Here is a 22,856-nt window from a genome sequence, read left to right as displayed (position 1 = left end):
GCGCGGCAGACGCAGCACAATCACAACATAAGCTACAGGAGCGCCTCCATGGGAGCTCCATTTTCTCCGTTTCTCCATTTTATAATCCATTTTCGGTAACACGCACTAGAGGGTTCGTGCCTTCCGAGGAGGCACCATAAAATCTACCGAAGGGTAAACAGAGGTATCGAGACTACGTGGCGCCTATGTGACAACCCTTGACTCGTGGCACGATACGCTGCTGTCGTTGTTGTTGATGATGATCGTTTATTTGCATCTGCTTTGAAACGAGGCAGTGACAAATAGTCATATAACGTGCTTGAGTTCACCAATTCCGGCTACATGAAACATGCAACTGCTACATGAGGGGATACTTGGTCAGTACAACGCAACTGCGATTCAAAATTTGCAGCTGTCGACGCTGCACGGGGTGCATGTCAAGCTACGACAAGTGGCACGATATCATGCGAATGATGATGGCGATTTATTGGCATGCGCCTTTGAAAGGGGGCAGTGACAAACAGCCACCTGGCCTACCTGATTTATTCAGGTAGGCTCTACATGCTTTTCATTTCAGCGTTTTTGTATACATCTCCTTCTTTTTCGTCGTCACACATTCTCTATCCCCTACCTTGTACCGCTACTGTAAGCGACAAGATGACGTACCACCTGGTGTAATAATATGCAACTGTACTGCGAAGAGTGCACGTACGGACGCCACGTGGCGTGCATCTCCCATTGCGTGACGAGTGGCACGATGCGATGAATAATGTCGATGATGATAGTGATGATCATGATGATGACGAGGATGGTTTACTGGCATCCGCTTTAAAACGAGATGGCGACAAACTTACCTAACCTGCTTGAGTTAATTAGGTATGACACGCTTGTTTTTTCATTCTAGGAATTTTTATACATCATTTTCATTTTCTTTTTCTTCCTCCACACTATCTGTGCAATTGATACATGGCGGACCACCTGGTGCAATATTATGCATCTGCAATGCAAAGTGCGACATAGTGACGCCACGCGGCACGCGTCTCACATCTCGTGTCTCCTCGCTTCCTAGTATAGGGCACTCTTAAGCTACGAGCCAGCACGCACCGGCGTGCCCGAGTTGTAGTGTAGCTGACTCTCGCGCAGCACGCATGGGTTTGATCCCGGAGGAAACTGGCTATTTTTTCTCATTACCGCCGATAGCTGCGATGGACACCGGTGGCGGCGGATGCTATCGCCAACCGAAGCGCCTATTTGAATGAGCCCATAACAACTTACGCTGTAATGTTTGGGCCGCTTCCATAAGAAGTGCAGACTAACACTTTGCCTCAAAGCTCCAGCTGCCACGAGAGAAGAATGCGAGAAATTGGCATGTGGCGCATGAGCCAGACATTTCGAACAGTGACCTTGGCACGAGAGAAGCGTGCGAAGGGCTGGTGTGCTGAAGCGCAGGCTTGAGCCCACCATCGGTCAGGCATTTCTTCATGGCATTATAGGCATACTTCATCCACTTTGGAGGTATTTAACAGAGTACTCGAGGTGAGGTGAGCATTACGCAATCGCATCGCAGTGTGTAAGAAATCGCGAAAGATAGAAATGTCATTTAGACAAATGAGAGCGTAAATGTTGCACCTAACGCACGCGCTTGCAGCTGTCGCGACACCATAACCATCACAGTATAAGCGGCTGGCGGTTTTCTGTTTTTGTTTGTTTGTTTTCCTCATCGCATTAGCAAACGTAGGCCTCACCAGGTTCTCTGCATCCTTCGAAACGTTTTCGTGCCACACAAGTGAAACCGACTAACCAAAACACAGTGCAACACTTCACAGTCATGGGAATGAGTGGACATTACCAGAACAACCTCAGGTCCGTGTGAAACTTTCCGGGAGAGGACTTGTCTTCATCTATTCAAAAGAAGAGAACTTGTCTTTACCTTGATGAAGATAATAAAGTACTCGTGGAAGTTTGGCACTCAACAACGAGTTACCTCATGATCTGCTCTTTTACAGCGTAAGCTGTTATGGGCTTATTCCAACAGCCGCTTCGGTTGGTGATGTCTGCCGCCGCCGGTGTCCGCCGCAGATATAGCCGAGAATGACAAAAAGAATACCCAGTTCCCGCGAGGATTGAACCAGGATCCGCTGCGTGGGATCCAGCTACTCTACCACTGAGCAAGGCCAGGAATAAGATAAAAATAGATCAGGAATTGCTAGCTTGCAGCGGAAACATATAAGAGCGTCATCACGCGCGATGGGACACGCGATGGGACATGTGCGCCGCGTAGCATCGATACGTGCACACCTGATGTAACAATATGTAGTAGAATACTATTGCACGAGATGGCGCGCCATGTAGCAGTTGCAAGGTTAGCAGTATAAGGTAGCTAGAGATGTTTTGAGGAGAAAGAAGAAGATTAGTGAGATGTTTACAAAATATGCTAAAACGAAAAGCACGTATAGCAGACCTGATTAAATCAAGCAGGCTAGGTGACTGTTTGGCGACTGTTTGTCATCGTATAGTTCCAAAAGAAATGCCAATGAATTACGATCATCTTCAGCAGCAGCAGCATCGTATCCGGCCATTTGGCACCCGATGTGACATTCGCGCCGCGTAGCCTCGATACGCGCAATCTTTGCATTGCAAGTGCCTTGTATTGCACCAGGTGTCCCGACATGTAGCAGTTGCATGTAGCAATTGCATGCTGCGTGTAGCTGGACCGGGTTAACTCAAGCAGAGTGGGCGACTATTTGACAACACCCCATTTCAAAAGGTATGCCAATAAAGCATCCTCAACATCATCATCATCAACAGTATTGTATTGTGCCACTGGTTAAGGGATGTGACATATGCGCCGCTTAGTTCGATACCTGTGTTTACTCGTCAATACACACTGTGGCGCTTCCTCGCAAGGTACGAAACGCTGCTGAAGAAGTGAATCTTAGAGCTGAGCGCGCGGCTGCGACGAGGCAACGTCAGGCTCACCAGACCGTTGTGCAGAGAGTATCACAAATTACAGCCCGGTGTCGACGCCGGGCAGACAGTTCAGATCGCTGTCGTGAACACAACGCAAAAACCCTCTAGTGCAAGCTTCCAGCAATGGAGCTCCTTGTGGTGTTGCTCTTTCAGCTTATGCTGTGAGTTTACTGCGTGTGCCGGTCATGCCTGTGAGATATTTTTAAGGTTTCACTGTTTTGGCAACCTTCTCTACACTGGCTCGTGTGAAATACTCAACTGATATTGTTCTGTCAAAGTTCACATTCCGGCATGGTGAAGAAATAATTCTGGTGAAATCTACAATTTGGAAAAATGTGAAATGAAACAAATTTACTCGCCATTCCGGCCCTGCGAAAGTAGATACACAGCGAAGCTATTTAATACCGCTAATACAACTGCTGAGGTGCGCATGCAATGCTTTATTGCTTTGGAGTAATGGTAGTAATTGGAGTACTGGCAATCTTGGCAACACGCCGCCACTAGTCGTATTGCCGTTTCCTTTTCCCTTTGGTGCTCCTCGTATTTATGCTGCTACTCGGGAGTCCTGACTATGGGTTGCCTACCCATAGTGGTGCTGCAATAAAATGAAATCAGTTGCTAGGCTGGCTCTTTTATATACGAAATACTAGTGACGTCACTCCACACATCGCAAGCTGCCATCGCCGTGGCAGCTTGCGCAACAGCAATCGTTACCGGGAAACGTCTACGGGGAGCCGCACGTGCTTCGCATTGTCATCAGGAGCACCTTATCAGCACTTATATTGGTTCGCATGCTTGTTTTGTGCTCTGCTTTATTGAAACGAATGCTATTATGCATGTCGCATGCCTGATGCTAAAGAATGTATGTACTTTTCGCTTGTCTTTGCTGTTGCTTTTATTTCTATGCCCACGGACGACGACACGAAAAATGCCGACCGAGAGGCTAACAGCTTCGCTGTAATAAAAAGACATTTACTTTCGAGTACCCCGTCAAGGGGGAGGCAACCCGTCCGGGCTTCTCATAAAGAAAGCTCCGCAGTTCAGGTGGCTTTTGAAAGGAGTTTGTCCTGGTTTCCATCCCCGCGGACCAGTACAAATTTTAAACTGCGAAGCTTTCTTTCTAACTTGTGCTATGGCTATTATTCTGAACATCGTCAAAGCCTTCCATATTGTACAATTCGCCATCTTCAAAGTTCGTTTTTGCCCACAGGGCTGCTACGGCCTCTCTGATTGGCTCAAATTGTCGGCATCACATAATATGACAATATTGCGGGAGTTGAAGATGTACAGAAGAGCATTCTGGGTTGCAGTTTTGTGCTTCTTTTGGTTCGATGAACATGTTTTCTTCCATCAAACTTCCTCCACCTTTCAAATTTTCGCAGAACTGATTTGCCAGCATCGTGGACTCCGAAATCATAAGTGCCTTGAAGGCCAGACCAGCCCGTCGGAGTGCCGCATAAACAGAACAATATATGTTTATTTGCTTTGCCAGTGTTTGACAAACTGGTATTGGGTTTCGTTGTTGACACTCTTGCAATCATTGCGTCTTCATTTACAGATGTCATCACGCGTCATTGACCAACCAGTGGTCGTACCTGTAATATGAGAACATGCTTAAAGGGAAGCTGAAGAGTCTGTCGAATTTAATAAGACGCTCATATACGGATGCGGGAACCCTATAAACCATGCAGGTAACATATTCGGGGGGCATTTTTCACTTAGGAGTGACGCAATCGTCGGTTAAAATTGCGCTGTAGCTCCGCCCCCCGTCGAGCGCCGCGCGCTGCTGCTGACGCTGACGATGCAAGCGGAGACCGGAAACCGCGGCGTAGTGACGTCAACACTGGTGTTCCGCTCCTTCGCAGTTTCCGCGACCGTGCCTGACCGGGCTTATTTCTGCGTGCGTGCCGTCCTAATCTGCTTCGCTCGACCCTACATTCCTTTGTTTGTGTGTATATAGGAGTGGTAGTTGACGTGCGCAGCATCAATTGAACTTGTAGGCCGATCATGCCGGCGTTCTGTGCAGCATACGCTTGCACGAACACCAGCGGCCGCGACGATGTTTCGATGTTCCATTAGTTCCTGCAAGACAAGAAGCTTTCAGCTAAGTGGGAAGCTGCTGTGAAGCGAAACAACTTCAAGCGCTTAAGAACAACAGTGTTGTGCTCTAACCACTTCCGTGACGATTACTACCGGAGTTTATCAATAATGCGTGCTTTCGGTTCTCCTAAAAAAAAATAGCACGCTGAACGGAAGGTGCATGTTTATCTCCCACCCTTGACGAAAGTTTCATCGCCAAGCGCCGCGAATTTTCTATTCGAACGTGTGTTGAGAAACAGCCTGCATGCAGCTACTTTAACGCAGTGCAAGCGTAAAGTTTGCATGTGTTGGAAAGCCTGCTCACGCCAGGACGCTGCGCTCCCCTTTATCTCGCACACATCGAGAAACCGACCATCTCACGTAGCTGACGGAATTCGCCGGTTACGAGTAGCGTGCGGATGGCGCGCGGATGAAGGTGCTACACGTGCTACAACAGCCGGTAAACTTTTTCCGCGTTTAAACCGTCTGCGTAGATTGCCGACAGCTTTGGGGCAGCGCAGAAATGCCGAAGATCGCATCACCGCTTACGTTCTACGAGGAGGCATGCAGGAACATAACACTACAGTTGTTTGCCCGGAAACGTACTCACTGGAACGCTGAATGCAGCTTAGCAAAAAACATACTCGCCAAAGAACATTTCCAACACAAGGAGATGCTAACACTTCGCCTTCGTTCGCGTAGAAAGCAGTGCTTGCACCAGCATTTTTTGCTTCTTGGAGAGGCCGGCTCTTCGCACTCGGCTCGTACATGTAGGGAGTAAAGTATGAACCCCTTACAAGTGATCTTGCCCGCGACAGTGACAGCGCGACAAGCGAGGCGATGGCTGTCGCGTTCACTCGTCACCTGCAAGCCGAACTCCACGCGACCGACGGCCTTGAGCGACGACTTCCCGGTATGAGGGCAGCAATACACGCGCCGAAACTAGCGTGACGCATGCTTTATCAATTTAAGTTGATGTATATTACTGAAGAAGGAGCATAAAATATTTCTGAAGGTCTTGCACTAGGTTCTTATTTTTGCACGTGTAAAATTCAATAGTTTGCTCGTTCCGTGCGACAAGCAGTAGTATTTGAGTTATGTACATCCAGTTTCGGCTTCGCACTATTGGCTAGTCGCTCATAGCATTTCCGGGCGACGAGTTCTAGATTTCTTGAAACGAGCGATCGAGCGACAACACCGAGTGATCTGTTCAAGCGACGGCCCGTTTTGTCGCTCGAAGCCGTCGCCCGTCACCGTCGCGCGCAATATCGCTGTCGTGGAGTTTGGACTTAACGCCGAACTCCTCAAAGAAACGCAAGCTCTCGAAATTTTCCATGACCCGTCTCAGCAAAACACCACCAAACTACCTTGAACCGTGCTTCGTGTGTAGCGGCAGCAGCCGATCCGGACGAACACCATTGTTGACGTCACGAGGCGCCCGACCAATCACAGGCGAAAACGAGGCGCGCGAGCTGGGCGTGTCTCCTGCTGCACTTTTCGTCGAAATAAAATATGTTTGCGCTTTCTTTCGCTCAATTTCGATGCGATATTCGAATTCAGAGAGTTGAAGACCACGCCGTACTGCTCTTCACTCATTTTTTTCTGGAAAAGCTTTCAGCTTCCCTTTAACTGATCTGAAAAAGTGGGATTTTCTTGAAACTCATGACCAACATTTGCGACACACTGTCAGTCTGATACAACGAGAGTGTCATCATGACGGTGATAGGTGCGTGGGTTTTAATGGCACAAGGTGTGGTTCTAGACAAAGAGCACTGATCAGCTCACATATTGTTCGATGGTGCAATGAATTCCGAAGTGTAGGTGTCATACAGCTGTATAGATGCCTAAAAACAATTGCCGTATAAAGCATAAAATATTTACGCTTTAAAATATAAAGTAGGCTATAACCACAAACGGTGTCAGCGCCTGCAGAACTACTGCACCATCACAACCCTAAAAGCACGGACCTGGAGGCACGTGCCCTACAAATAGCAAATATAGCAGCAGCAGCTTCTCGTAAGAGAATCTGCTACGAATTTCTTGGCCTGATTACATGCAACATAACATCACTTCAGAAATGTAGAACTGCTTTAGTTTCAAAAAAACATGTCGTTTCGCCCGAAAAGCGAAGCATCGACTGCGGCAGCCAATTAGCAGACAGAAATATGAAGTCAGGATATTCACGACCTTTGCGAGCTTTATTAATCGTATCAATTGTAAAGGTTCGTTTGCTAACTAAATCAATAATCATTGTGCGACAACGCGCAGCAAGCATGAGCACATCATGTGCACTCGATGGCTGCTGATACTCGGTGTCGAAACGCTGGCGCGAGTAAACGCTGCGTAAAGCGCGTGGCCACGGTGTTATCGCCCTTGGACTTTATACGGAACCCCATGGCGACGCCGACGCCCACGCAGAAGCCGACGGCAGAAATGCGCTTGGAGTGTCCATATAATGGCTATCGCAGTAAAAACGGGTTTGCGCCATAAAACAATGCTCAACCGAGAGGAATGAGTTGCTGTTGGGCAAGAAGAAAGTACTTTTTCCGTGCAGCTTTTGCTCCCCGGCATTTCAGCAAATCGTTGAGGACAGTCAGCCTGTCGCAACATCTACCAGGTATGTGAGGCTCCCTACCAGTCAACAGGTAAAACTAGCGCGTCTTACGCAAGGTGGTATAACATCGATTATGCGCCAAGAGTAGGAAAAAAGCAAACTCACCCAACTATATCACCGTACTGCTTTGTCCAATTGCTAAAGGCGACTGTTGATCCCTGCGACCAAAATAGAGTTTCTCGGATGAAAAAAGATACCCTTATGATAAATGGTGAGCTATTTTAATGTGCTTACGTGTACACCCAGTACATATTTGCGCATAATGACACAAAGCAATGAACAAAAGTTTTGTGCCGTTCTGATTTAAAGAAATGGTTAAGCGAAAGCTATTTTCTAAAATTTCATCGGTACGACACAGTACCATATGTTTAATAGCTGAAATTGAGTGTAATGAAAATGTTGTGCGATGTTTCTCCCCAGAATTTCGAACTCCACACATTGTTTTACAAAACAAAATGAATTGATAGAATAACGCTAAGATATTAGTGATAGCATGCATACGGGATTACGAATATTTATAAAAAGCTCTAATACCCCTCCATGCTGTGTAATCAAAACCATAACAAAGTTAAGGGAGGTGAACTAACTTAAAAGCTGTAGGTCACTCACAAGTACACCGAAACCGACATTGAAATGTATTACCTTCCATGTGCGCCATAGAGCAATGTACGTACAAACGCCTGTCGCACGAGCTGCACCAGCACGTATTGCTGCATATAGCGGCCAGCCGCGCATGCAGCCTACGTACGTTGCATATAAATTTTTATTACAAGAACACAAGAGAGAAAGAGAGAGAGAGAAAGATAGAAAGGGCAAAGGGAGCAATAAAAGTGGGAGGGAGCAGTATATCCCGCAGCCGGTCTAGGCAAAGTCAACTCTCTCTTCCTTATTTCCTGAGATTTACCCGAATTTTTCTTGCGTGGCCTGTAGTGAGGCTGCTACTTTGTCTAACATGCTCAGAGAGTGCGGGTCGTTGGGCCTGAAGTTCACCAAGGAGGAGTGGGACGCGCTCCTGCCAAGTCCCGTCTTTGAAGATCAAATCCTTGCTGTCTAGAGCGCCCGTGATCGGGCCGGCAGGCTAGACCTGTCAGTCCCTTCGTGTGATTAGCCGGGTGCGCATTTTATCGCATTTTGCTGGACCCAGTAAAAGTTTATTCACTCACTGACTCGCTCACTCTCATCCCGTGGCTCCGAAAATCGGTCAACCAACACGCGACTCCCTAGGGTACTGGAAATGCCTTGGGCGGGGTATTAACATTGCATGACGGTAGGTTTTTGCGCACAACCAAGAGTACGAAGGCTTGTCAAACACAAGCACGAACTTTCAATTGAATTTTATTGGCAACTAAGACTGAGTTTTATACACAGGCGATTAATGACGTGCATTCGCTTGGTAAAAACACGAAAAGCAACGACACAACAAGGAATCTTTTCAACCAGCAAGACGGATATTAGTATGGCGACACGTTAAGTCTCCCGCCTTGCCTCTGTAGCCTGTGCGCAAAAGCCTACCGCCACGAAACTGCGAGCTCAGCAGATACGGAGCCACCCGGAGTCCGGGTGTTTTGCCAGCGATTCTTTGCGCGTTTCCCCGCGACAAGGACGTGCAACTTAGCGTCTTTTTTTTTATGTATACACTGACATTCTTCGCAATGTGGGAATGAGGCACCGTGGTAGCTCAGCGAGGTTGCACTGCTGTGGTCGAAGCCGCGGGTACGATCCTGTCGGCGGCGGCATCATTGCGTTTGGGGCTGGATAGAGAAACGCTCGCGCACCGTGCCTTGGGTGCACGTTAGAGAACCCCGTGTGGTTCAAATCAATCCAGAGCACTCCACTAAAGCGTCCCTTTTGAACCATTGTGCAATTTTGAGACTTTGGAACACCAGTATTTAAAAATGAAGCAAACGTCCCACACTGAGGGAATGCACATTATGCGAAGCATTTTGCCGGTAGTTGTCTACGCAGCATTGCAAGCTGCCTGGGAGTCAGTATTAATTGTCACGTACTCGTTGGTCAGACTAGAGGTGATGGCCAAGGCGATGGCTGTCTCCTCCGCTACGAGGGCGCTGGCAGTGCGGACCGTCATCGAGACCACCTCTTGTAGGTTATGGTCGACAACGCTGGCCGTCATGGCTGCTTTTTGGGGGTACTGCGCGGCATCTGTGTATAGTGTCTCCTACGCAGCATCGTTTCGGATAACGCAAATCACTAGCACGTGGACCAACGCGTTTGTGTCAGAAAAGCAGCAGTGTCTCTCACGCGAGCATGAATGTGACGCCAGCAGCGATACGGCGGTGACGAAGATCGCGCGACGGCTACGGCGTGATTTCTACGCGGGCCGATCAACGCGAGCTTGCGATATGCCGATTGTTCGGTTCGGCATATGTACTCGGCGAGCGTCAGCGAGCGAAACGCGCATTGCTACGTCATCAGCGAATGCGTGTTACACAATCGTACGTACCCGTCTACTATTTCAAGTGGTTTATAGCAAAATGACAATGAAATTTGCACTCCAACGATGAAACCTTAAAAGCTGTTCGACCTGGACCGATCCTAGTGTCGATAGAGCGTCGAGTAGTTTCTACGTAGCGTTATCTGCCATGCGGCGAAGGTGCCGGGGAATGTGGGCCGGTTCAGGAGAAGGCGTCTCTAAGCACGAGCTGTGACGTGGAAAGAAACTGAGAAACTCGCCCGTGACGCACGTGACAGGCCTCTGGTGGCTTTCTCACGTGAGGAACGCATGTACGCACAATTGTGGCCTAGTTGGAGCATTGTATTGCTCTGCACGAGTGCAGGCGTTCCATTTCATTGTCGGTCACGCAGTTGTCCGTATTACAGAAGTCCGAAGTGTGGTGAGGCCGGAAATACACGTGGCTGTCATGTTTAAGTCTTCCGCAATTAAAAAAAAATAATCTGTGGTAGGTAACATAATTCTTGTCCTTGATGGAGATCATTCAAAGAGGCGGATATTTCTAGCACGAGAAATCTATACACATATTCAACTAATGAATAAAAAATCACTAATTATCTTAATAATTAATAGATTTACGGCCCGCATTACGACTGACTAATTGTAGCTAGTGAGTTTGCACACTTGAAAGGAATCTCCAGGATGGCACCAGTTTCGATATAGTAGCTGCCAAAGTGTGGGACGAAATACGTGGAAGTTCCCAATTACTTTCGTGCTTCAATGCATAAGAGCGCGCTTTCTTGGAAAAAAGGTTGTTAGAACAACAGCGCATTCTTACGCCGAGTTTGATGGCGTATATCAACAAACTGGTGTCATACTGGAAATTCGGTGCAAATTCACCGACTATAATTCGTGCATTGCAATATGTGTCGTAAAGTAATAAATGAAGAAGTTAGTGAATTTTTGATCAGTTGAATATATGTTTCTATGTCCCGTGCAAATAATGTCCGCCCCTTGGGATAATCCAGCTCAACGACTGGAATTATGTTATCTGCAACTTACTTTTCTTTTTCTAAATTCCGGAGAATTTAAATATTATCACCCCTATACCGCTAATTGCCGGGCATATGGAAAATAATGACTCGCATTAACGAAACGTGCGAGTGCGATAGCCGCACATTGCTGTTCACCTGCTGCGCCTTTTGGAAAGAGCGCGCGCTGAGGTGGCCAAGAAATGGCGGAGGATAACGCTAAAACATACCGTGACATGATCAAATGCTACTAGGCCTTCTCTTTTAATGCGTAAGCATCCTTTGGCGAACTCCCCCAGCCCTGTCACGCAAAAATGTAATGCCTTGTATCTACACAAAAATGCACAATTCGTTAAGATATTTAATCATTATGATAATACCAATGTACATGATTGGTAGATTTTAAACGATAAGAAACAGTTTAAAGCAAAAATAACATAAGAAAGAATACCCATTTATATTGTTACGTGTGGAAAGGTACAGACGAAAGAGGCTATTTACAGGCTATTGACAGACTATTTACACTGGAGCTAGACAGCCAGGTCGACATTCGCTCGCGCCAAGGCGCAGACCACCTTCATCGTCGTTCTCGCGGCAGCGCGTCTATTTCGCATTTCTCGATAATATCGTAATACTGCCCCCCCCCCCCCCCTCGGCGGCAAGAGCGCCGTCACGGTGCTGTTAAATATCGAAGGCGCGTGGAGAGTTGTAGGGCTTGAGCAGTGTCGTTTCCGCTGCGATCTTATCTGACTCGCATGCGGCACTGTGCATGCTTGCGGATGATTATGTCGGGCTTCCGCTTGTGCAGCAGGTCGGTTCAAAACTCCGACATCTCGTCGGGCGGGGCTGCCATTTGGCCTTGTAGTGGGTCCCGGCGCACATCGGCTTACCGGGCAACGAGGCGGCCGTCGCCCTCGCTAAGGACGCTCACTCCGATCGCTTCCCCATCGCCACCTCCGTCACCCCTTTCGACGTGGCCAAGACGACGATCCTGCGCACGCTCCGCGCGCAGCACCCGGACCCGCGCGCTGAGCCAGGTACGCCCCCTCGCCTCCTCCCCCGTGCCGGACTCTCCCGCGAGGACCGCTCGTTCCTCCTTCGCCTGCGTGTCGGCTGCTACATGACGGCCGCCAGACTACACAGGCTGTAGCGAAAGGGCAGCCCCGTGCGCAGCAACTGTGCCGATGTCGAGACGCTCGGGCACCTCCTACTTCACTGTCCTGCTTTCAGTGTGGAGCGCACGGACTTGTGTTCGTGTCGGCGTTTGGGACTGCCTTGCGACACGACCAACGCGCTGTTTTTTTTCCTTTTTCCTGTTGCCCACTCGTCTATCGTCAAGAGTGCGCTTGCGGCACTACTTGACTTTTGCAGTTCGACACAACTAAGAGCGCGGCTCTGAGCCCCGCATTCGCTTTTTTTTTTTGCCACCTCCACCTTTCCTCTCTCATCTTTTTCTCCCCACACCCCTTTCCCCGTGCAGTGCTGTGGAGGTGTCCTTCTGTGAGAGATAGTTACGGCACTGCACTCATCTCTTCCATTCTCTCTAAAATCACTTCACACACACACACAGTCGGGCGACGTGGCCAATGTCACTGGTTGTCACAACGGAGGGCGTAGTGGGCGTGGCTAGAAATATTTCATAGGTGACATCGGTCACTTGGCGGAGCACGCGATATGGGCCTTTGTAACAGGAAAGCAGTTTTTTCACAAAGGCCAACTTTACGTGATGGTGACTAAAGCCACACGAGGGTGCCGGGCACAAAATGGACATCACGGTGAAGGAGGTGGCAGCGTTGCTCCTGTTTATCTTGAGAGACCTGTAGACGAGCGCGCGCAAGTTGGCGAGCATGGTCAGCACGGGCGATTGCATCACGGGCATAATCGCTACTTGAAGCTCTGGTGGACGGAAGCAGAGTGTCTAGTTGTAGCGTCGGGTTTCGGCCATACAAGAGGTAAAACGGAGAAAAGCCAGCAGTTTCGAGACGGAAAGAGTTGTACGCAAAGGTAATCCAAGGTAGAGCCAGGTCCCAGTCACGGTGGTCGTCGGAAACGTATTTCAATAGCATGTCCGTAAGGACGCGGTTCAAACGATCAGTGAGGCCGTTCGTTTGAGGGTGATAGGACGTGGTAGCCATCGGTTGCGGCAGTGACGAGCGATGTGGCCGGTGCGACAGCAGTGGAAGCAGATTGGTCTGTCATCAGGGGTACGCCATTCGGACCGGTTGTGGCGAGATGTGACAGAAAAAAATTGGAGGACGCTTAAGCTTCGCCTTCAAGAGTGGAACGCGACAGCGTTCCCGTCGACCCGCCAAGGGGTGTAAGACAATGGGCTACGGCGCAGCGACTACGCGCCCCGCCTCGGACGCGGTGAGCGTCGAGCAACGCAGCGTTCGGCGCGACAACGAAATGTGCGCCTGAGCAAGCGACGCACGCCTGAGCCTTAGAAACAGCTCGTTCCTAAGGCAACACCGCGTTCACTAGAGGCGCTTTTGTACCGCTTTGAAGCATCGAACTCGTGGCTCAAAATAAAGAAAAAAAAAACTCGTGGCTCAGTGGTAACGTCTCCGTCTCACACTCCGGAGACCCTGGTTCGATTCCCACCCAGCCCATCTTGGAAGCTGCTTTTTATTTATGAAGTGCCTGCCGTGATTTATCGCTCACGGCCAACGCCGCGGACGCCGACACCGACACCGACGCCGACAACACCGGCTTTTCTGCGACACGAGCTCCTTAACGCTATCGCGTTAAAAGGTCCGCCGGGGACGAGGAGGACCACTAGAGAACTGGGGAACGCTGGGCTGAGACGTTGAACACACAGTGTTCAAACCCATGTTCTCAAATTACTATCTAACGACGGCCTGAATCATCGCAATCGTGGTTGCTGGCGGATCGGGAGGCGTCGCGGAGAAAGCTGGCGAGCAGGCGGCCTCGAGCTCGACGCGTACAATACGGGTAACATCGTCATAGGTGGGGGTCTGACGCGGTCGACCCTCACATGTCGACGTTGTACCAGTGTTGGGTAGCCGCGTGATGTGGTGTGTTATACGGCGGCGCTTAGCTTGTTCCAGGCAAAGGCATTCTTTTAAGATGGCGTCGATAGTTGCCGAAAATAAGCAAATTGAAAGAGTCTTCGGCGATAGCTTTTAGCACATGTGCCACTTTGTCTGCTTCAGACATAGTATCGTTAGCTTTGCTGCAGAGAGCCAAGAAGTCGAGGATGTATGAAACGTACGGCTCTGTAGATGTCTGAACACGAGACACAAGATCCTTTCTCGCGGCAACCTTGCCGCCGGTGGGGTCGCCGATGAGTACCCGTAGCTTTTCCTTGGAACTGTCCCAACTGGTCATCTCGTCGTCATGCGTTTGGTGCCACACGCGCGGGGTGCCGCCGAGATAGATGATGACATTGGCGAGCATAATCGTTGGGTCCCACCTGTTAGTAGCACTGGCGTGTTCATAGAGCTTGATCCACTCGTCAACGTCCTGTCCCTCCAGGCCAGAGAATACAATACACCAGGGTCGCGATGTCGGGCAACCGTGACGATTGGAGCAGTCGGACCAGCCGAAGCCGTTGCAGAGGCGTTCTCGTCACCGGGAGGCATGGTGACAAGCTCGATGTACCGACCACTTCGGATTTCCGTGGCGAGGACGGGGATCGCTAACCTCCACCAGAATGTCACGCGTGGAAAGGCATAGACGAAAGAGGCTATTCACAGGTTATTTACACTGGAGCCAGACAGTAAGGCCGACACTCACTCGCGCCAAGGCCCAGACCACCTTCATCGTCGCTCTCGCGGTGGCTCTTCTCTTGAGTATCTCTCGTTAATACTGTAATAATATATATATCTGGGTCCACTTAGAAAATGCATGGGGAAGACCACAGTAGGGGTGGGCAAACAGAAATTTGGGAGTGGGTCAACTTGAAATTTTAAGTCAGGTCAACTTGAAATTTGGGGAGTACCTACTTAAAGTTGGGTGTAGGCCAATTTTAAATTTGGGTGTGGGCCAACTAGAAATTTTGGGTTGGCACAATGTCCAATTAAATGCTGCTGAGCGTTCTTCGAGTGGTGAACACGTTGCGGGCAAGCGAGCGCGTTGAATCGCTTGGCGAGTTCTCATTGGGTCTTACCGAGGCAAAGTCACAATGCAGACGAGAGCTTGCGTGTACAAGGAACGCGCTCATAACACAAGCATACAAGAGATGCAGACTCGCCTCACGCGGCGTCTTACGCGCTACTGCTGCAGTTAGAGCACTCTGCTTCGTCGAGGCGCACTCATCGCCGCGTGAAACACCGGTGTCTCTATTCAAGATACACTTCGTGTGCAAGAGCTGTTTGTAAGAATAAGAGACGCTAATTTGTGATAGCGACTGCAACGTTAAAGAAGTAACTTGCCAATGAGAAATTGCGGATGTCAGTGGTGTGATGCTTTCTGACCGACCTTTCAAAAAAACGTTCGATCGCATGTTTAGGTTTTTTTTCCCGCCCACACCAGAACAAGTGGGGGCAGTCTTGTTTCATGCCATACCAGAACTGTTTTTGCAATGCCCAAAGCATTTGTTGAAGCAGTTTCCATATTGGCTGTGCCTACACGCCTTTATTCTCGAGGTATTAGTGCGACAATTTTTAGTTTTTTCATGGGATAACACTGAATACCTACTTTACTGAACTCTAATTCGCACTATATTTTCTGGAAAAAATTGACAAAGGCTGTCGCGCTTAGATTCCATTGCGTAGCGAAAACCTTCATAGTGAAAAGAAATTGTTATTGGCAATAAACATTTCTTTTATCCAAGAAAATCCACACGTCGCTGTAGGGGTTCTCTTTTAAACACTCGTAAACTCCGTCACGTTCTGAAATTCGCCATTTTTTCATTTCTGATCGGCTCAAACTATGACGTGCCTACTCTGATTGGCTTAAAGCGCCAACATGCCAGAACATGGCACAGTAAAAATTAATATTATGGGGTTCCACGGACCAAAACCACTTTCTGTTTATGAGGCACGCCGTAGTGGAAGACTCTGGAAATTCCGACCACCTTAGGTTCTTTAACGTGCACCTAAATCTAAGTACACGGGTGTTTTCGCATTTCGCGCCCATTGAAATGCGGCCGCCGTGGCCGGGATTCCATCCCGCGACCTCGTGCTCAGCAGAGTCAAATATGAAACTCTACCTGTAGGATCCATGGTAGCTTTCTGCCCGCTCCACAATATAGGAAAGTTTCCAGGGTTTCCACGGCGTTTAATAAATGCGTTATCTGAAATGTCATAGACGCCACCGAAGATGAAATGCTCGGACGCTGTTGACACCGCCAGAGAGGTGTTCGCCAGTGAGAGCGGGTGATGCGTGCTGCACATTGGCTCGAATGCAATCAATTATTTTTTTTGCCGAGTGAGAACAAGCCACCACTACACTCTTTATCTCTTAGTATGAAAAAAAGGATGACTGGAGCATCGAGAGCATGGCATTTATATGTCATTTATATCAAAATTGTAGTGTGTGTTTCAATCGAGGGCTGAGCTCTTTCCGTTACACGCCGTGAAAATGGGTCTGAGTTACAACCGAGACCACATTATATTTATTTAAATATGGTATTCATATTTTGTAATTGTTAACCATACATCGTATAAGTTTACCTGAGCCTTGATTTCTGGTATGTTGCCACTTATCAGGTTCGGGGGAGGTCCGGGAACTCCGAGCCTTCTAAACAACGAAAACCGCCTTCTGCGTGACCTGAAAGAAAATGTAAAATATTAAGAGTGCAAAACAGTGTTATCAGCTCATATGAATTATCAAACAAAGAAGCAAGTCTGCTGACTGGAGCAGAAGAAGGCGAGTGCTGCAGAAATACTGGCAAAGTAACAAAGCTGAACCATCAGTTGTACTAAAGAGGGAAAGTGACCGCAGCAGGCCAGTGGCGACCCAATCGCGTCACTGTTCTATCTGCCTGGATCAGCTGCTTGTGTAAGTCGGGCTCGAAATCACTGAAAAGCGCCAACTTGGTTCACTCTCTTCGCAGGCATGCGGTTTTTCTGGCTCGTCTACGACCTAATGTTTTCTACGGAAGACGGAGCGAGGTGGTGCTTCGCAGGCTGGCCTGAAGCTCTATTCTCCACATTCCATCATATTCGTTGAGGCGTGACGTAGGCAGCATGCGTACCAAATGGCACTGATGACCCCAATTTACTTTCGTCACGTGATGCAAATATGACGTTTTGCCAAAGCAACTGAAATAGAGGCAACAACTTATAACCTTCTTCATAAAGTCAAACAGTTTTGCTCCTCAGTAAAAAGATACATTTTCGCCCGAAAGGCGAAGCATGGACTGCGACATAAAATTAGTAAACATCCGTACAAAGTAGGGATAGTAGTATATAGTATGACGATTTATTATAGGGCACTAAGGTCTCACACAATCGAGGTCACATTGCCAGTACACGAACGCTAATCACGCGCACAGCGACAGGCGCAAGAACCTTTTCTTCGTAGTCTTCTTCACCACAATGGCCCCCGGTAGAGAAGATGCGCCACCCTGGCAACTTACGTGATAATTAAAATCAGGCGGTCATAGTATGGCTTAAGGCGACTGACATCAACCATGTCACACCTGCGATGTCTAAGGTTGAGTAAGGGTGTCACGGGCTCGACAACGTAGTTGACAGTGGAGGTACGGTCCATGACGTGGTACGGGCCATCATAGCGTGCAAGAACTTTGGCTTAAAGGCCAGGGATGTGAGGTGGGACCCACAACCAAACAAGGGAACCAGCCGGAAAACGTAGTGTAGGCACGCTACTGTGATGTCGCGGCTTTTGGCGACCTTGAGCAGTGGCCGTAAGGGTACGAGCGAGCTGCCTACAGGCCTCTGCGTATTTGGCGGCTTCAGACACTAGCATGGATTGAGAAGCGTCGGATCGGTATGGGAGCAGCGCGTCGATATACAGTACACGAGGGTTCTCGTCCATATACCACAAAAAAGGCGAGAAGCCAGTTGTAGTTTGTGTGGCGTATCACACGCATACGTTACGAAAGGCAAAGCAGTGTCCCAGTTACTGTGGTCCGAGGCGACCTAAATAGTCAACATGCAACGGAGTATGCGGTTGAACCCCTCTGTCAAGCCGTTCCTCTGCGGGTGGTCGGCTGTAAACTTACGGCGAACGATGTGCATGCAGCGAGAAGGCCTTGGATTACTTCAGACAGTCTAACACGCCTCCTGTCGCTGAGCAGTTCACGTGGAGCGCCAAGTCGAAGAACGAAGTTCCGTGAGATTGAATACGCAACCTCGAGCGCAGAGGCCGCCTCGGCGTAGCGTGTCAAGGGGTCAACGCCTACAATTATTCATAGGTTATCCGAGGAGTTGCTGGGAAGTGGACCGTGCAGGTCTATGTCGACGCAATCGAAGGGCCTAGTCGGACAAGGCAGTGACTAACTCACTAGGAGGGTGCTGTCGAATTTTACGCCGTTGGCACGCCGTGCAAGACCGCACGAATTCGCGCACGAAGTTAAACATGCCATGCCAGTAGAAATGCTGCCTCAGACGAGTATACGTTTTTAGAACGCCGGCGTGACCATTATGAAGAGCAGTGTGAAAATAAGGGCGTATGTCAGAACGCATGCGTCGTAGTATCACAAACAGCCATTTGCGACCATCAAGCAAATAATTTTTTTCGTAAAGGTCGTTGTCGAGTGCAGCAAAGTGAGCGGCTTGGCGACAAAGTGTTCGAGAAGGGCGTGTGACGGATGGATCGTCGAGGAAATTCAGCACAGTTGAAAACAGGGGATCATTATGCTGCTCGTCCGACATGTCAGCGACGTTGATGAGTGGCATGGATGCGAAGGGCGAAGATACTGAAGCCAAATCAGTAGGTATCCGAGATCGAGAAAGCGCATCGGCGTCATATTGCTTCCTGCCTCATCGGTAGATAACGCGGGTGTCATATTCTTGTAAGCGAAGTGCCCATCGGTCTAGGCGACCTTACTGATCTTTCAACGAGGACAGCCAGTAAAGAGCGTGGTGGGCGGTGAAAAACTCAAAAGGGGGACCATAAAGGTACGAACAAAATTTGACGAGAGCCCAAATAATGGCCAAGCACTTTATTTCTGTTACAGAGCTTCCGGTTTCTTTAAAGTGTGGCTCGCATACGCGACCACGTACTCGTCGTAGCCGTCTTTCCGTTGTGCGAGGACAGCACCAAGTCCGATGCCGCTGGTGTCCGCTCCATGTGTACCTCTGTAGGCGCTGTGCAATCGTAGTGTGGAAGAATCGGTGGCGAAGTAAATAGGCGACGTAGCTGCATGAAGGCTTCGTTACACGAAGGTGACCATGCGAAGATGCCGTTGCTAGCGGTAAGCAAATTGGTCAGTGTCGCGATGATACTTGCAAAATTGCGCACAAGAACGTCGAAAGTAAAAGCAGAGCCACATAAAGCTGCGGAGCGCTTTAAAAGCAATGAAGCTCTGCGACCGTGCGAAGCTTGGCTGGGTCAGGAAGCACACCGTCGTTCGATACAACGTGTCCCAATATTGTTAACTTGCGGGCAACAAGACGGCACTTTTTGATGTTGAGTTGGAGGCCGACAGAGGTGAGGCAGGTCGGTATATCACGCAAGCGAATGAGGTGCGTCGGGAAATCTGTCGAAAATACAACGATGTCATCAAGGTAGCACAGACATGTTTTTCACATGTGATTACGAAGCATGGTGGCCATCGTAGGCTCGGAAGTAGGGGGCGCGCTGTAGAGCCCGAATGACATTACGGTAAACTCTTACAAGCCGTTGGGCATGACGAAAGCTGTTTTCTCACAGGACACTTCGGCCATCGGCACTTGCCAATAGCCGGAGCGAAGACCCAAAAGTGAGACGTAAACCACTGCTTGTAAGGAGCCGAGGGCGTCATTTATCTGAGGCAGTAGATAGGCATCTTTACAAGTGATCTTATTGAGTCGAAGGTAATCTACACAGAAGCGCATTGACCCGTCCTTCTTGCGTACTAATACTACATGAGACGCCCAAGGACGGTGGGAAGGGCGAATGACTCAACGGTGCAGCATATCGTCGACTTGCTCGTTAATTATCTGTTGCTCGGCTGCCGTGACGCGGCATGATCGCTGGCGTAGCGCAAGATGGGAACCATTGTGGACGCTCTGAGTGACGGTCACCGTACGTCACAGGGATTGTTGGTCGCAATCAAACGACGAGCGAAAATTCTGAAGAATCGCGGGCAATTTCTGACGACACAGAGGTGGCAGATAGGCGTCCAAGACAGATTCAAGAACGTCTGACTACGATGACGACGACAATGTTTATGAAGATGAGCACAGCACGGAAGAAGTGAGGGCGTCGAGCTAGCTGATAACAGGCCATGTCATCGGAAGTATCCGAGAATGTGAAGCGGATAATGGGGCTGAACACGACCGAGTGATTCTCTACGCAGTAATGTCACAGGGTATTGAGGCGGGTTACACGAAAAACATAACAGATAATCAAGATAACATCTTGAGTACAGCAAACGGGAGACGTAGAGCCTTCCGACGTAAAAAAATAGGCGACAGTGTAAAAAGTACTGTAGCGTCTGGCGCGGTGGTGCAGTATACCGGCACAAGAACTGACATTTCGGGTGATATGTCCGTATCGTATACAACGGTGAGCTTGACGGCTTTATTTGCAGAACGGGTCAGGCAGCGAGGCATCGGCAAGCGGGAAAAACGCCACTTCGACCCGGGCACAGTCGATGATGGCACGATGGTGATACAAGAAGTCCCAGCCTAGAATGACGTCATGTGAACACGAAGACAACACGAAAAAATCAACAACATAGACAATGACATCAATGACCACACTTGCAGTACATTGAGCAAGCGGTGCTATACGCTGCGCTGTGTCGGTGCGCAGAAGTATACCAGACAACGGCGTTGTGACCTTGTGCAGGTTATGACAAAGCCTTTCGTCTATGACAGAAACTGCAGCCCCAGTAAAAGCAAGCGCAGTTTCGGTGGCTGCTTCGACGAAAACATTAAATAAATTACGTGGCGACTGTGCAGGCCTTGTAGAAGGCGACATGCTTGCACTTTGTGCCTACGGAACAGCAGCAACTAGTTTTTCTCTCTAGGTGACTGGCGACCACGTAGGGGGAAAGCGAGCGACGACGCGGTGACGTATAACGATGGGTGCCGAAAGGGTGTCGAAGAGACGGCGAAAACTCTGCGTTGCGACGGATGACATGTGACGATAGCAGAAGCGCGCGATATGGCCGGCAAAATCGCAAGCAAAACATATGGGCCGGTTCTGAACTGGAATTCGAAGCGGAATTGAAGGCGACTCGGGAGGTGGCACAGCTTGAGGTCGCATTGACGCAGGAAACGCGACTGACGGAGGCGCAGGTCGCGCTGCGACTGCGGCATAGGTCAGAGGTGTAGCCATTGGAGGAGAGGGCGGAGCCGAGGTAGCGAATCAACAAGTTCCTCGCAACGAACCCGCCTAATAGAAGCAGCCAGAGATGTGACAAGCTGTAGAGGGCGATCGATCACTGAGAAGCAGCGTGGACAGTTGGCGCGCCACCTCGTCACGAATGAAGTCTGTAATCTGAACGGAGAGTCATGATGCGGGCGTGGAGTTGGAGGGAAGCGTGAGGCCCGAAAGAGAGTTGCCAGGTGCAGCAGCACTGCGGAAGGACCCTTTGTCGACGCAGTTCATAGAAGCTCTGGCAAAGAATGACCACAGCAGCGAAGCATTTGAAATGCGTCGTCCTCGATGTCCTTGAGGATATATATCACTTTCTCATCTTCACTCATGGTGGAATCCACGCGGGCACACATATCCACGATATCCTCTATGCAGCCTGTGTAACTCTCGCCAGTCTGTTGAGCTCACTGGCATAGATGCTGTTCGTCACGGAGTTTTCGCAAGGCCGGGCGGCCGAATGCTTCCGCGAAGGCTGTTGTCAAACTGACCGGGATTGCAGTTCGCGCTCATGATTGCGGAACCAGAGGTTCGCAACGTCAGCAAGATAGAAGATGATGGTACGTAGCTTCGTCAGGTCATCACGCTTGTGATCACTGACATCCTCATAGGTAGAGAGCCAATCTTTCACGTCAGTCTCACCTGATGTGCTAAATATAGGAGGGTCGCGCTGCCACTGTAGTGTGCCGAAAATGATGGGAACGGCGGATGCTCCGCGCGGATTGTTGGGAGCCTCGATCATGATAGCGGCTTGAGCAGTTGGCAACGTTCGGCTGCGAAGTTCCTAGGTGAAGTCGGGATTGCAGGCCCTTTCACCAAATGCAGTATGACGATTTATTATAAGACACTAACATCTCACAAGATCGAGGTCGCACCGGCAGCATACGAACGCTGATCGCCTGCACAGCGAAAAGCGCAAGAGCGCTGTCTTCGTTGTCTTCATCACTACAGTAATATTAATGGCAGTATAAACTTTGAAACAATCGCTTACTAATTAAATTAACAAGCATGGTGCCAGCGCGCAGAGGCAAACATGAACACATCACACTCGATGACCGCGCACACTCGATGTCAAACGCTGGTGTGAGGAAGCGCGGCAGCAGCAGCGAGCGAAATGACCTTCGTGTTATCTGTCGCTTCAAAGGAAACTCATCGGCGAGAACGAAGCGCACGCAAAGCTACGAGCCGTCGGCCCACCTAGACTGTACCCCAAAAGCAGATCGCTTTGAAGATAAAGCCCGCGTACTGCCGAAGTGAAACACCCCACTCTTTCCCATCCCGCGGTCCCTTGCGTGAGATGGAAGATGGCACTCTTCCT

At 49.4% G+C, this 22,856-nt stretch overlaps 1 protein-coding gene across 3 annotated transcripts in view; it reads right to left on the bottom strand.

Moving 5' to 3' along the window:
- The window catches only part of LOC142572813 (cytochrome P450 3A31-like), a 185,081-nt gene that overhangs the window by 148,187 nt on the left and 14,038 nt on the right, over nucleotides 1-22,856 (bottom strand). For 2 of the 3 annotated variants that reach the window (XM_075682184.1, XM_075682183.1), the window contains exons 2-3: nucleotides 16,720-16,816; nucleotides 7,748-7,800 (exon numbers count right to left, since the gene is read on the bottom strand). In XM_075682184.1, the coding sequence (XP_075538299.1) occupies nucleotides 7,748-7,800; nucleotides 16,720-16,816 (150 nt within the window). The remainder of the gene's footprint in view (nucleotides 1-7,747; nucleotides 7,801-16,719; nucleotides 16,817-22,856) is intronic. The other variant, XM_075682185.1, reaches the window with a different exon arrangement.

The sequence above is a fragment of the Dermacentor variabilis genome, chromosome 2, assembly GCF_050947875.1.
Source record: "Dermacentor variabilis isolate Ectoservices chromosome 2, ASM5094787v1, whole genome shotgun sequence".
Taxonomy (NCBI): Eukaryota; Metazoa; Arthropoda; class Arachnida; order Ixodida; family Ixodidae; genus Dermacentor; species Dermacentor variabilis.
Note: the sequence above shows the minus strand (reverse complement) of the source record. Positions and strands in the feature narration are given on the sequence as shown.